Consider the following 16,077-nt stretch of genomic DNA (forward strand, 5'->3'; position numbering starts at 1 on the left):
AGGAAAAAAGGTCTGAAAAGCTACTGCTTAAATGGTGGATTGATGCTCTTTAATTTAAGATACAGCATCCCTACCCCCAATATCAATACTCTGTCATTTTTCATGACTTATAATAAAGGGAGAGAAATGATGGTAGGGTCCTAAGTTATAAAACAAGTCACCCATGTCTTGTGCATTTTGACATTAACACTTCTCTTCCTTGACCTTTGACAGATTAGGGCTTGACCCAAAGCTGCTGGCCAAAATCCTAAATATGAGCTCAGGTCGCTGTTGGTCAAGCGACACGTACAATCCTGTTCCTGGAGTGATGGAAGGAGTACCATCTGCTAATAATTATCAAGGTGGCTTTGGAACAACGCTCATGGCTAAGGTACATAATACTGGCATGTAAAGCATGTTCAGTTGCTTCTCTCTGAAAGTTTATGATTACAGGGATTACGTGTGCATGAAACAGAGGGGAACCCAGCCTCTTACTCTGAATTAATGAACTGTGTAGGGGACTTTTCCTTAGCCTCCAGCCCCTTTCTAGCCACTATTATTACTGCTGAGCCACTCAGTGAGGTTATATGCACTGTCTTTTTGTGTTCTGCCTTAACCCAGGAGTCCTGATGGACTTGTGTGTATGGCAAGCATTCAGCAAGCCATTTTAGGTGCCTCTTGCATGACTGCTCTAAAACTTAGCCTAAGCTTAAGAGGCAATTTGGGAAAATCCAGGTGACCTAATTAGGTGCAAATAGTGGCATAAGCATCTAAGATTTTGGGCCCAATCTCTTTCGAATACCTTAAACTGTGCTACTGGACATGCCCTCTAGTATCATTCCTTGCTAAGCCAGCTGCTTACGTGCTTGTCTTTCTGCCTAAGGCCATTCCACAGAGAGCAGACAGGTTTCAACCCACACCCCCGCAGACTGATTCTTCTGTAGTTACCTCTACCATGCTGTGAGCTCTCCTGAATTGTCTTTTTTGGTGGCAGAAGTAGTGCTTCGTATGAGTAATAACCTAGTAATCTAAATTATTTGTCCACAGAGTGGGGTATCCGGGGTTTAGGTCCTTCTCAGCACGAGGAAGTTGTAACCTACAGCTATCTCATCCCAGGAGAGTGCGCTTACTGCCATGCTCTTGGCTGTTGTAGGAAAAGCACTGCCCTGAGTGACTCTGTGGTCAGGAAAGCAAAGCTCATAGAGGCCAGAGGAAAGTAGCCAAGGTCAGGGCTCTGCATCCCACTGCTGAGGACACACAGTTGGAGGAAGGAGCTATAGAACTCTGACTCTGGAACAACTACTGTGTTTAGCACAATGATTGCCTAAGGTAAATTATAAAACCAGTCCTGGAAGAGATCTCTCATCTAAGCATGTAAGTGCAGGAAATAATTTCAAACTGAATAATAGTTTCATGGGGATACTGTCCTGAGGGAGACATTTGAGTTCATACTGGACAGGTTTTAGGCATACCAGTTTATGAGTGCTCCCAACTGTTGAGGCATTCTGGCCATTTTCAGCTCTTCCATGTACACTGGAAGTTAAACACTTAAAACTAAAACAACATTCCCGGAGCTGGTGATCAAACTCAGATATTGCCATGCAAATCTCCACAGTGCTGGAGTTCCCATACGTAATACCTGCCTACTGATACTGTTCCTGCCATTTTGTAGTTGATTTATGTCAATTGGTGTGTTTGCACATTCGGTAGAATTAGCCAAATTCTGCCCAGAGTGGGTCCAGGGTGTTTTGGTTGTGGTAACACCAAAAAATTTTGCTAATGCTGCATGGCTCAAAATCCCTCAATGGTTGGTCTGCTACATTTTACGTTTATGGACCAACAGTCAGGAGCTGTCATTTATTTATGTTAAAATATTGGAAAGCAGCAGTTTTTACATCATGTTCATGTCATTGAACATAGGGGACAATAAAGTCTTATTTAAATTATTGATTTATAAAATATGTTAGGTTGTTGTTTAGAGTTTGCCTGGGGTATTGATTAGAGATAAGCAACCTGATCTTGGCACCACCTCAAAGCTCTTGTTTCCACCTTGTGTGCCATTTTCAGAATCTGTTCTGCCTGCTGTGCCCTGTTTCACACTGCAGTCTCTGTTCACAGGATTCATAACTCTTACTCTTGTCCAGAATAACCTCGTAGTATAAATGGGATGGGTGCACATATTTCCTTCCCTCCCTTTTAAATTTCTTTGTAAAGGGTTTTTTCCTTTCGGTCTGCTTCTAAGAGGGACCTTCATCTCCTGTGGAAGCTGCCTTAAAAGATCTTCTTTTCATTGGAGGAATAGCAACCTGGCTTGTGCCTGTTGAAACTGCCAGCTTTTGGTTATAAAGCATCAGTGATAACTAAGAGAGTTCCTCAGAGAGGTTTGTAATTGCTGTTCACCTCTTCTGACTATGCCTCTCCTGCCAGTCCTGCCTGCCAGGCAGCCTGAACACTGTGTTCTTTAGACTGCAATCCTCAATAAGGAGAGACAGTAAAGTCCTCTCATGCCTCTTGAACAATGTTATGTTATTCTATTTAGATGGAAGATCACTTGAATGAGTAAGTAACCAAGACAGCTGATCATATTCAAGGTATTATTTGGTGCAGCGGTGACCTCTTTTAAGACGTTTATTCTTAGTTTGTGGACTTTTGCTACTATCCCTGGTATGTGACATATCATGCAGTTTGTTGACATATCATGCAGTCCATGAATTGTTTGACCTGGGGACTTTTGTATCTGGGAAATACAGAGCATGCTTTTGCCACTTCAGAAAAAAAGAAAAGCTATATTCAAAGAAGGACGATGTAGGTACAACCCTGAGGTTGAGAAGAGAGTAGTCCACCATGAAAACATCTAAGAGTGACTCAGTACACAGTCACATGACTCAGTAACACAGTCACTAAACACAGTTACTAAATTTCAGGTTACTGCTCACATATCAAATGTGGTAGAAGTCAGAGGCTTTCTTAAAAGTATTTTGTCACAAGTGGATCTCTCAAACGAGGCCAGGGGATCCTTATTTTAAGTGTTTGGAGCAAAAAAGTTTGTCAGACACATCTGCAAAGCTCTTCAGTCTTGAAATCTGTCATTGAAACCTAGAATTTAGTCAACTTATAGTGAAACCTGCTCTAAAGATTTTGCATTTAAAAAATCTAGTTTACTTCCCCTCACGATGTTTGTGTCTGAGGCATTGCAATCCAGAAGTTCCATCTTTCATTCACAGCACAGTTGCTAATTAAATGTTTTCTTTGAATCCTGAGAAGAGCTAGATTTATATCATACTATTCTTTACTCATGTCAAGACAGCCTTTGAGCTTTGTTCTGAATGGCAGTTTCATTTACGTCAACTGCAGAATAAATGTAAGGAACCAGGTATTTCCAAAGTAAGCATTGGAAGCAGATTCCGAAAGAGAATCTGTTTCCCTGTTCCAGGCTGAGAAAAAGTGGTTAGAATACTCAGTACAGTGAGACATCTGGAAGACGTTGTCAGTTCCAAAAGAGTATGAGAGGAGCCATAAACTATGCTCTAATTTTTACTTTTCCAAAAAGGTCAGCAAAGAGCAAATGTTTTCAGAGCTGTTTTATACTATTTCACTTGAGGAATCTCCACTGCAGGAGAAAAGGTGCAAAATAGTTCACAACCTGAAGCTAAAGATAAGCTTTACTTACATTTTGTATTTTTCTTTCCTTAAAAGCTCTAATCTGTAGAATGGTATTTAAAAAAGCAAAACAACCTTCCTGCACTTTGGAGTCAGGAGTCCTTGTCCATTTAGTTGTTGATATGTTGTCTGATGTTTCAACCATCTTGGAGCCAGAGTTTCATTATTAAAATGAACAGACACACTTTATGAAATTGTATTTGTGCTAGCACCCTATCCAGAATTTTCAGGGATTGCTTCTGTGAATGCCCCTTCAGAGAGAAACAGATCATGATCACCACTACCCAAGCCAAGCACCATCTGCCATTCTAATATTCCGTGACATGATTTAAACTTTTTGGAATAAAATGGATAATAATGGCAACAGATTTCACAAAGAAGGTATAGAAGAGGCTAGGAATATGTCATGAAATATTTTATTGTAAGTGAGGTTAAAGTAACTGTTCCTAGATATGTCAGGTCATCAGTCTTTCAACAGAATTGCTAGACAAAAAGGAATGATCTGCCCTGATGCAGATGAAGAATATTTTGGATCCTGTGACATCTGATATGTATGTTTTTCCCGTTTTCCTAGATCTTGAAGTCATTCAAGGATAATAGGAAGAGTAACTATAATTCTGATTTGTATCAGAATGACCTTTATAGAGCGGATTTACAGATCGAAGTGACATTTAGAGAGTAGAGTAAGATCTTGAATTTCCTTGTGCTAATTCAAATCCAGACACACAGAAAGTAAAGACTTGTCTTGTAAGTCATCCCTGAGAAGCCAAAGGTGCTCTCAGCAGTACTACAGTCGCTCAGTTCTTCTGTATCAAAGATTTGTTATTTAAAAAAAAAAAAATCCTGCAAATTCTATAAACCAGCATAGTCCTGGATGGATAGCAAATCTAGGCATGTCATAGTAACACTTGAGAGGTTCTTCTGCAGCTTTCTTGAAATGTGGACCACAACATTGATTTCCCTAGTGAGACCTTATAAAGGCAACCTTGAGCGCAGGCATTACTTTCATACTTAGACAAGAGATCTGTTTATATACCCAGGCCCTTGTTAGCTTTTATTTCTTTGGTTGGTTTCATATCTGATTCAGTTTCAAATTCAAGACATTCTCCATCCTAGCTTGTCATTTCTGTCCAGCATGCATGCAGCTAAGTATTTCTAGCTAAATATGGTTAGTCATAGTACCTGATATTTACCTTTGAGTTCCATCCTATTTATTTCAGATTATAACTGTAGTTGGCCAAGGACTTTTGGAGGACAGGTTTCAAATTCATCCTCTTTGCAACCTCCCCTCTTTTTTTGCCCCAAATTTAGTGTTTTAAAATGCAGTACAGTTGTTTTCTATATCCCTTTATCTTTAGTCATTAAAGAAAACTTTGAGTTGTAGCAGACCCAGGACAGTCCCCAAAGGGATTCTTTAATACATCCTTGCACTTAGGCTGCAAACCATTCATATTTACAAAGTGGCCTATGCCTTTCATTTTGCTATTAACTGGTCACATTACAGTAAATGTATGTAGGCTGAGTGGCTTCAATTTTGTTGTTATTCAAATCCATTCTGCTTGATTTTAATCTGTTTTCAGGAAGAAAGATGTCCTTTTTCCTGAAAAAGAAAATGATGGCATTACAACCTATGTGAAGTGCTTAAGTGAATAGCCAGGGAAATTTTGTTTTTGGAGATGTCATAAAAAGTGGGGGAAAAGTGTCTGAGTCTAGCTACCAAGTTGTGTAGTGATCTAGAATCTTAAAATTCCTCCTGTCCTGAGGGAGATAGCATGCCCTGCAAAGTTTGGGTTTTTTTCTGTTGAATAACATTGAGTTACTGTTTTGAAAATGAAAAACTAAAACAGGCTCCCTTCTTCCAGGACTGAAATTTTAAGGCTGGAATATTGTATTTGTTGGCAGTAGAGTTCTCTCTGCAATGGAAGCCAAATAACCTATAATATGTACATGGCTATTTATATCCTTGTTGTTTCTCCCCTGACTTTTTATCTTTTTCTTTCCTTCCGTTCTTCCTCTCTGCCCTCTTCCTCCCTCTTCTCCCTCCCCACAGGACCTTGGCTTGGCCCAGATTTCTGCCACCAACACAAAGACACCAGTTCCTTTGGGATCCCAGGCACATCAGATCTACAGGATGATGTGTGCAAAAGGCTATGCCCTGAAAGACTTCTCAGCAGTATTCCAGTTTTTACGTGAAGAGGAAACCTTGTGAGCTGTCCTTTGGAAATGGACACAATAGCAAACCACATTTTTTTATCCTTATAGCTCATTTAAGAAGTATGTGGGTTTAATCAAGTACTGTGCATCCTGATCCCATACAGACTAATCATCTTTGGTTGCCTAGATCACAACGAACTCCAGGGTTTTTTCATAATTCTTGAAGAAGCAAGCTAGAGGAAGAGATTGTTTGGAAATTAGCCAGACAGTGATTTCTTTTTTTTTTTTTTTTAAGAACCATCAAAGTTTTTATTTCACTAGATGCAATAAATAAATATTTTTTTTATGAAACACTTAACGGTTTGCATATAAAATAACTTACATTATGGCTACAAACTTAGGTGACTCTTGAATAGTAAGAGAATGTTATATAGTGATTTTATGATATATAGTGATCTATTAAAATTAAAAACTAATACTTTATGGAAAAAGAGAATATTTGTTCAATGAAGAAACAGAGCTTGAGATGGACTTTTGTTTTTCCTTGCACCTACTAGCCTTGAATTGATCAGTAGTGAGTTTTTCCTGGGATTCAGGTTGCAGATTAAGTTTATAGGCATGTGTTTCTAAGTGGAGAGCATGTTTACCTGATAGACTTAGTTAAAATTACATAGAATGTGTGTCCCTCTTGTAAAGCTCCGTTATTGCATTTTTGCTAACCTAATTTTATATTTTCTTGTATTCTGTCACACATTTTCAGAACTCAAGAGCAGCACTTACCAAAAGTTCTAACAAAGTGTACATTTGTTTTAGGTAATTACTGAAGTATTTTAAATCTAACCAAACCCCATAATTTTAAAAAGAAATAAAAATCTATACTGGTTAAATACTTGCCGTATGATTATTTGCATTTTGTTTTGATGCATTCTTGTACATACACAATTAACAAAAAACTTGTTCTAAGTGGTCTTACTTTTTAATTTGCTTTGTTTTCTACAGATTACCTTGCAAAACCAAACTTTTCAAGAACTCTTGTGGTGAAACGCAGATGGTAATATATTTGCTTATGTATTTACCTTAACCATTCACCATAACCTTGGTCTTGCAAAAGTACAGGTGCACATTTGGCTTTATGAATATGAATACTTATGTTGATGTCACTAGACTACTCACATTTAGACTTACTTGCAGGCTCTAGGCTTAATGGTCAATTATGCATTTACATCCCTATTTTGGTTGTATGACGGATCCTTTTATGTATGGACATTTGGGTAACAAAATTGTGTGCTTGAATTACCTCAAGTCTGTGAATAATCTTCTGAGAACTTGGACGTTATATTTTAACACATTAGTAACATCATACAAAAGTCATTAAACAGTACTGGTTGATCTGTTCTCCTTTCAGTTTTCTTTGAGAAATGTTTGACATTCTAGGTTATTCCGGGATTTGGGGATCATTAATGTTATATATCAGTGCAGGAGTACTGGGAGCAATCTTAGTTTTAAAAAATTGTTCATCTCTCTTTTCATAAAACTACTGTTTCTACAGGATTGCATTCATTCCTTGAAATTAGCCACAAAACTACCTGCACTAAAAACTATTCAAATTGCAAAGTCAACCACTCCAGTGCTGGAAAACTCAGAAACGTGGAACCGTAGTTGCAGATGTGTGGCTGACCTTTGGTAACAATGTGACATACTATAACATTTTTTCCTGTGGGACTCCTGCCTCATATAACACAAAGGGTGGACCTAGTCTCATAATGTAGTGAAGGACAGTTTTGCCAGGAGGATCCTTGTTCATTCTGAAGCTTTATGAAGTTTTGATGAGGTAAGGAATTCGAGGAGAGTCCTAGCTAAGTTTTTCTCCTCTGTATTTGACTTGGAGATCTTGCTGGCATAAGCAGGACTGCTAAGAGGTGCTTCCTTCTGCTGTCCACCCCAGCCTGTAGCAGCACTTGCTCTCAATGTGTTTGACTGTAACCCTGGGCTTACTTGTAACCCTGGGTTTGCAGGAAGCATAATCAGTTGTTTTCTGAAGACATTATATGCACACATAAATGTTGGGAGCCATGAGGAAAGAGAATATGCTCGGTGAGACACACTCTGAAGCTTTTAGCTTCTGAAATCATAAAGTCTCTCTTAAGCATGTGGAAACTTCGTTATTATTTTTATGTTTCTCCCAAAGGCTTATAGCTTAGGCCTCCTGGGGTTCACTTCTCCTCCCCCACAACCTCTGATCAAATTTTAAATTCCTACTCCAAAGCATAGGGTGCTCAAGTTGGAGTAAAGGCTGCTAGAATGCTATTTTGGCAAACCAACAAAATGTTCTGTGGTCTTCTTCTTGGAGGAGGATGTTGGCTGAAATTAAAAACAAAACAAAACAAAACAAAACAAAAAAAAAAAAAAAACCAGCTTCAGGGCAGACAGCCAACATGTAAAATTTTAGAACAAGCAGTTAGTTTGGCAAAGTTAGGAAAAAGTTTTAAAATAATTCTTATTATGGAAAGCGCCTTGAAACCTTTAATGATGTCCAATACCTGAAGCCAGTAATACGATTTATATTAGAATACACATTTTTTCCTAATCCTGCAGGGGAATATTGTGTGACTGGATGCATATAATGGTGGTGGTATTCATGCTAGCTATGGCTATTCTGTATATGTATATAATGTATCTTTTGCTCTGCATGGGAAATTAAGCAAGTACTAAAACTATTGTCACTACCAGAAGCAGGTGTTGAAAACAGTAATTTGTTGAGTTGAACACAAAGATTGTAAAATTGGTTGAATTTCTACTCTAATTACCTCCCAGTACATACACACAAATTAGGTGCAACAAATTAACTGCATATTTTGTAAATGTCCCAAAGGGAAACTTGAGGTAACTTCTTTTTAAATTAGTTTGAAAGTTAAACTAGCCCTCCCATCATGCTTACTTTGGAAACTCACCTATATCAAATGCATTTATTGACTAACAGGAAAGGATTGACAACCAATAAAAGTAGTGATGGTTTAAAAAAAAATCGTAAGCAGCCTTCTTTCACTTATGATTCAGTATAACCCGTCTTAAGCAACTATTTTTGGTGATCGTTTAACAGAGGAGGCCTTCTATTAAAGCTGCTGAGTACTATATTGCTTTAACTTTATTTATGGCTCTTACAAGCCTCAGGAGGAAGAGGAGGTATTCTGACCAAGTAAAAGTATTAAACGTGATATTCTGGCTCTGCTTTAATCAATGGGAATTCTGCCATTAAGTACAATACTGCCAAGATTTCACAGTGTGTTGGATGCCCACGTGATTCCAGTGCATATGTGGCCAAGATGCAGCTCTGGAGGAGCTCAAGTGCATCCCTCAGGCAGGGATTATGCCACATTACTGGCATCAGGATTATGAGAAGTTGGGGTGGTGGAAGTTGGGTTGGTGGCTGCGAGAGGACAGAGCCAGCAGGAGCTACTGAAGTTGATATTGCCAGTCTCCATCCCAGCCTCATCCCACAGTGGATGAGAGAGATGCTGAGGGGGATGGAATAGCTGCTGTGCCTTCCTGCCTGAGAACAGAGCTACCTGTCTTTTCAGCTGTTTAAATCTTAAGGCTCTTTGCCACAAGGTTTATTAAATGGTTTATGGAACAGAAAGACTGGGCCTGCCCCTGAAGCAAGCGGAGAAGGGCCACCATCATACAAGGGCTACTGTATTTATGCAACAGATGCCTTCCTATGCTTTAAGTCCACCAGCAAGACCAAAGCTACCCAGGCACAACTATGAGAATACCAACTTCATTGGTAGTGATACCTGTTGCTTTTGATTTGTCTTTACATTATCATCATTGTTGTCTTCTTCATATAAAAATAGATGTAATTCGGGTTTTCTCAAGAGAAGTTGAGGATATTGCCTGTCTACAAGGCTGTCTAATAAGTTGTGGAAACTTTGATGCAGTTCAGAAATCTCTGTTGTGTTTTCTTGGTGCACAATATGTAGAACTAGGGTCCTCTGCCCTACTTTAGACTTAAGGTTTGATAAAACCCCCTTAAAGTTAGAGGACTTTAAAACGGGAAGCCTTTTTATTGACTTCAGTATCAAGTTCTTAGAACTCTTACTGCAAGCCTTGCAAAACTGAAAAATATTTCAGTAGTGGCAGAAGTTTAGTTCAACATGTACAAATTAGAATAAACGGTACTTTTGAAAAGCTGGAGTTTTCAATAACAAGGATGTCTCTGCCATTCTGTGCAACAGCATAATGGATGTACGGTCTTTAAAGGCTGCCAGTATTTTTAAGATCTGTTGCTTCCTATATATGATTCATCAATACCCCTCCTACCAGCTGGCACAGTTACGCATGAATTTTTTTCCAATAAGAAGAATAGCAACAGTTACAAAGTTTTCTTAGGTGGACAGAGCATCAATATTTTTATGGTTTGTATGTTCATTAGATGTATGGCATTGAACTAGGCATCCATATGGCAGTGATTTTTTTGTTGTTGTTTTGGCATTCATCATGGATTGTGAACACTTTGGGTAAATTGAGACAGGTGGATAAACCTTTCTGAAGTACTACATGTCTCATAATAACTACCGTATAATTAAAAGTCATCTGGCTCTTTCTGCATTTACACCCAACTCTTTGTTTTGACCTTGACCCTGAGACGAGGTCTGGATTTTCCTGTGAGGTTAGAGATAACTCAGTCTGTTCCTTCACTTAGTTTTACTGAGCCTCCATTAGTGATGACCGTGTTCTTTTTGTTGAAGTAAATGCTATACATGGAGATAATAAATGTGCTAACGCATGTTTTTTGAAGTTCACTGATTTCAAAAAGACTTGGAGTACTGGACAAAAGCAACTGAAATACAACTGATAAGAAGATAAGTTTGCATGTACCTGAAATGCAGCTACCCTGCAAAGAAATGCAAATATTGTTACAACACATTTCAGTCCTTACCGTATTTTTAGAAAATATATTAATTGTATTTTGTCATGTTGAAATTCAAAGGAGAAACCAGACAAGTAAAATAAAAGTAATAACCTTCAAATGTGGTCAGATGTAAGCTTCATTTGGCCAGAATCAAGTGTTGCTGCTGTCTGTCTTCCAGTTTGAGCTGCATGACGAAACTAGCTTGGATTTATACAGGCGACTGTAGCGTAACAGCTGTAGGGAAGCAAGTGATGCAGAAAATAACTTAAATAATACTTCTTAAAATCTCTGAGCTGCCTACTTTGTTCTGGGTGCTTTCTTCCAAATGATTTAGCAGTGTTAACTGGGCTGTTATCACTGGTGGCAGGCATACCTGAGCCAGCTGTAAGCTAGCTTGTTTGCATATCTGCAGCTCTCTAGTCCCAGAGGCTTTCCTGGGAGGCTCGCAAACACCAGGACAGCAGCGCTGTGTAGACAGGCTGTTTCCAGTACCTAAATTGGCTAGTTGGTGGCTAGCAATAATAGGTCATTTTCGCTTTCCAGTCATCATGCATGTTATTCCATAGCTATAGAGACTAGAAGCTTTCAATTACCAATATTTGGTAGGGTAACACATTGGGTGTTGTAGCTATTATCTGTTTTACAGTACCATCTTGGCAGTCTGTGTCCTGTTTTTTCTTCCTCTGTTTGTATGATGCCTAGGACAAGTCCCCTCGGTGTTGTATAACTACGTCTGGCAGCCGTCAGTCTGCAGTCTGCAAAAAAGACCAACTTCAGTCACTCACTGGTGATTGAAGCTGGAGCGTCAGACACGTGGATTTAAGACATGCTTGGATTCCTCTGCATTTCTACATATAAGGTTTTAAACAAGCTCTGCCTTGTTTGAACCTATCTATTGTGCGGCACCAAGAGCCCACAGTATGTCAGTTGGTTTTTTTTTCCTGCATTTGACCGTGTTAGAGCTATATTTGCTGTTCATGCTCAAAAATAGCCAACTTCTAGTCCCTGCCAGGAGAAGGAAAGGAAAACAGTGCTAAGCAAATGGAGATTGGTAGGTCACAGGACATAGCGCCAACACATTACTCTCACTGGAAAGCCGTTGGATCTTGTCCCCACATCCCATTGCTGTGGCTTTTCTCCTTTACTTGTCCCTGCATAGATAACTTGTTTTCTTGCATAATGCAGATGCAAATGAGGTCTGTGTTTAATAAAAGAGGAAAAGCAGGCAGCATCTTTTGCTGTGTGACATCAGGGGAAGGTGGCTCCTTTTAAAACAGATAAGGAAACCTCAATCCGCTCCCTGTGGCATGATGATAAAGACGGAGACACCGAGTCCACAGGCATCTTTAGATACCACCTCTAAAGTCACAGCAAGCAGAATGCAGTTCCTTGCCCTCATCGAACCACCCAGCTCCGCTGTCTGAGCAATAAACATCACACCAGCCCCTCCAAACCCTCCCTGGGGCCGCTTGTGGCTCTCGTTTTGGCAGCCTTGTCTGCCTTGGCCCTGGCTGCCTGGAATCTACTTCTGCACTTCCTCCCGAAAATTCCTTTTCCAGTGCTGTGCCCAAGCTAACTGTAGGCCTTCAGTGTTCCTGCAAATAAGATGTTAGGTCTTACTTGCTTTCCATGTGCTCCCAGTAGTGCCAGAAAGCACATAATGAATGTGTCTCCCTTGTTTCTTCCAGACTTAATAAGTAAACGGAGCTATAAACAGTAAGCCAAAAGGATGGGGATGGCAGGCATTTATGGGGTAATAGGAATTTGTTCATTGAACTGGTCGTTGTGCTGCTTCGTGACTGCGGTATCTCGGCTTTTTCTGAGAGCAGGAGCAATGTGTGTTTCTTTTCATATGAAGAGGAGCCAAAACTGTCTCTGTCCACTGACCTGTGGCTGTCATTTTGAAACAGACTCATTGTTTACATTTACAGTAAACATGAAAAATAGCCATTCTCATGTATTAAAATATAGCTGGTTTGCTTTGTTGCTTTTTTTATTAATCCGTTTCCCACAAATGGATGTTCTAATGTGTTTGCTAGTATTTTACTCCCTTCTCCATCTATGTAACAGCCTGCATATTATAGGCTGCATGTAATATCTAAAATCACGTTTGGGAATCTGAGAAACTCAGCTCTTAAGGTAACCCTGCTATGGTGCTGTTAATAACACATTGCAAACAAGAAAGTAGTAAGTGGAAATAATGCACTCATTTAGAAGTCCTTTGATCTTTCTTTGAAGCAAGGGTATATGCTTAAACTACCAATTCAGGGACAACCAGATGCCCATAAAGAATGGTACTTTGCTTTGATAGAAAATCGCTGAGGCCTGCCCAGCAGCTCTGGTCTGTAAACAGATTAGTTAAGTGCTCATCAGCTCTGATTTGCATAGGACAGTCTTTGCACACAAACCCTAGTTCTTTAACAAGCTATTTACTTGCAGGAAAGCTACTGGGTTCCTTTTAATTAGAAATCTCCGAAGAAAATTGCTTTGTGAGAAGGGGCAAGATCCTGATTTGGAAATAGTGCCTTTCCTCTCCGTAGATGTTAACAGGCAATTGGTGACTGGCAGTCTGGCATGTTTGCTGAGCCTCTTTAATGCTGGGGAGTGGGAACTGGACACATAGCTCATACTTGGAAATTTGGAAAAAAGGTACTTCTCTCTGCTCATTGATGGCTTTCATCCTCGGTTGGGTAAGGAGAGGATTGGGAACCAGACGCTTGTGTTCAGCACAGCTGAAGCGTTCACTGAAGAGGATTTCGCTAGGCTGTAAAATACTCATCGCCTTTGAATAAAAATAAATGTCTCGTGGATGCTTGCTGGTTTGTGTGCAGAAATTGTGTGCAGCCTGCAAATTTGGCACTTATACTTTCCCCTATTTAAACTTCTTTTGATCCACACAATTACTTTTGTCTAATACAGAGGGAGGTCAGTCTCCACCACAAACATAGCAGATGGTGAGATTCACCCCAGAGTACAGAAGAGCTCCAGTACTTCAGTGTCTTTTGCATTTTAAAATGCAGTGCTTCCAACTGATTTCAGCCTGGCCAGCAGTTTGCTATTCTTCTGAATCAAGAAAGCAGCAAAACTGCAACTTTTTCTGATGGGGAGATGACAATAGCAAAAGGGGAAAAAAACACAAAGTGTTGCTGAAACCAGTGTGAGCAGTTTCAGTGCAAACCTGCTGCAGCTGGAAAGGTCTTAAAAATGACAGACTAGATTCTTTCTGTGTTAATGATCCCACAAGCTTTGGGGTGACAGGTATACAAGTAAGGGTAATCTGCAGGTATGCGTGTTTTAAAATGGAATACCAGTGTTAGACACAGGAAAGTTAATCGTGTAGTTCTGCCTTACCCTAGTAACAGTGAAAAATGTTATGAATCTGTTTTTTCACTGCTAACACTATTTCCATTTTGTGCCCCCTTTTCCTTGAAAAGTAAACTTAGGTTATGTCTTTGTGCCTGAAAACATAGGGTGGAAGGCTGGAGTGAGGAAAATACATATCATTTTCACGGACATGCTAAATATAGTTAGAAACTCTTCCCTGTAAATCCCTGTTTGGTTTTCATTTATTTATTTCATCAGCCAGATGCTAGTTTTTCACTTAGGCTATGATAAGAACATTACCCAAACACTTCCTCAAAAAATAAAATCTACGTTATTACTCTGCATCAGCCCTTCAGCCGTCCGCCTTTGAAGGCTTGTGTTCAGCCCCTCAGTTTTATAGTGCCAAGATTCAAATATGGGATTGCTAGAGGAAATTAATTACTAGTAAATTTAGAACAAAGGAAAGAACCTGCAATTTCACAGCATGTAAAACACCTTTTGGAATTCTTTGCTCTCTTCTTGGAAACCAGTGTGTCAAATTCTTGGAATTATTTTAAAGAGCTCAGTAAAATGCGTAGCTATCCAACAAGCCATAATAAAATCTTACGCTTAAGGATATAAATAGCAAGCAGAAAATTATTTTGCCTCTAGCCACTTTAGACCACGTCTATTCAACACGCATTGCAAAGCACTCTGGGGCTTGCTTTTCTGATACCCTGGGTGCTGAGTATGGCTGCGGGCAAAGAGTGGAACCTGGGGGGACAATGTTGTGATCCAAGGTCAGACATCCCCTGTTGCTGCGCCCAACCCCTGAGCTCTACAGCTGCTGCCTCCTTCCCTTCCTGCCCCACTCCCATCAACCAACAGAGTCCAACCAAGGGTGGCAGTGGGCTCAGGGACCCGCATGGCTTCACACATCAGCTGTCCCACACATCCAGCGCTACCCAAACACCTGCATCTTTATCATAGAATCATAGCATGTCCTGAGGTAGAAGGGACCCACAAGGATCATCGAGTCCAACTTCTGTCCCTGCACAGGACAATCCAAAAATTCACACCATGTCTCTGAGGGTGTTGTCCAAGTGTTTCTTGAATATCATCAGTCTTGGCACCGTAGCTTTCTGGAACCCTCTTTGCTTCTTGTCACCTCCGAGGAGCAAAAAGACATGTCTTCAGTTCACTCTGTATAAACCAGGCCTTTCAATTGAATCTCTCACCACTGGTTCTCATTTTTCCCTCTCTGTCGGTTCTCCTTCGCTGTTTGCCTCCAAATCACAGTCTCTAAGAGTCTCCCACGTGCTCCCATAGCTACTCTGTCACATGGTGGCCTCCTCGCATCTTCTGTCACACATGCCTTTCTCTGTCCCAAACCACCATCCACAGAGACACACCACTCTCATCCCGTCTCACCCAGCATGTGATTCTACCCCAGCCATTGCTATAGTTTTCCTTTCTTTTTCCTTGTGAACTAGCGTGTTTTGTCTCCCTTGGCTCTCCTGCTCCATTTGAACCACACTGTTGTTCTCTTGTACCTTTGCAACCCCTAATACTCACAAAGGTGTTACATATGCTGTGTAGTCAGTCTGAAGAGTGGGAATAGACAAAATTAAAGTCGTTACGGCAGTTGGATTTTATGTCACCACATTCAGTTTTGTTTTCACATCTTGCACCTTGCTCCTGCTCCCTGAATTGGCTCTTTGAATAAATAAGCATCAAGTGTGCTTTCACTTCTCCTTCAGAAATGGCTGCATCAATATCAGCCTCTAAGGGATGTCTAACCCAGGGATGTAGTCCAGAGCAGGAACCTGCTTTACAGCATATTTTCTGACTGAACCCATTTACCACACTTGGATTGACACTGCAGAGCAATGCTAGAATAAGCGAGCAGTTTTTCTTTCAGATGAAGCAACAGAGCAGGATGGTGTTCCAGGTCTGTCTCAGGCACTCTTACTTGCTCACGGGCCTTCTGTGCACAGAACCAGACTGTAGCTGGTCTGGAGAAAACTCCAGATATAAAACACATACAGTGTGGGCACTGGCTCCTCAAA

At 40.2% G+C, this 16,077-nt stretch overlaps 1 protein-coding gene across 1 annotated transcript in view; it reads left to right on the forward strand.

Annotated features, from left to right (window-relative positions):
* HIBADH (3-hydroxyisobutyrate dehydrogenase) overlaps positions 1–7,182 on the forward strand; it is an 87,229-nt gene extending 80,047 nt beyond the window's left edge. Inside the window, exons 7-8 of the mRNA XM_064444349.1 lie at positions 214–370; positions 5,690–7,182. Of these exons, the coding sequence (XP_064300419.1) occupies positions 214–370; positions 5,690–5,848 (316 nt within the window). The 3' untranslated portion in view covers positions 5,849–7,182. The remainder of the gene's footprint in view (positions 1–213; positions 371–5,689) is intronic.
* Positions 7,183–16,077: the final 8,895 nt, after the last annotated feature.

This window comes from Phalacrocorax carbo, chromosome 2, assembly GCF_963921805.1.
Source record: "Phalacrocorax carbo chromosome 2, bPhaCar2.1, whole genome shotgun sequence".
Lineage (NCBI taxonomy): Eukaryota > Metazoa > Chordata > Aves > Suliformes > Phalacrocoracidae > Phalacrocorax > Phalacrocorax carbo.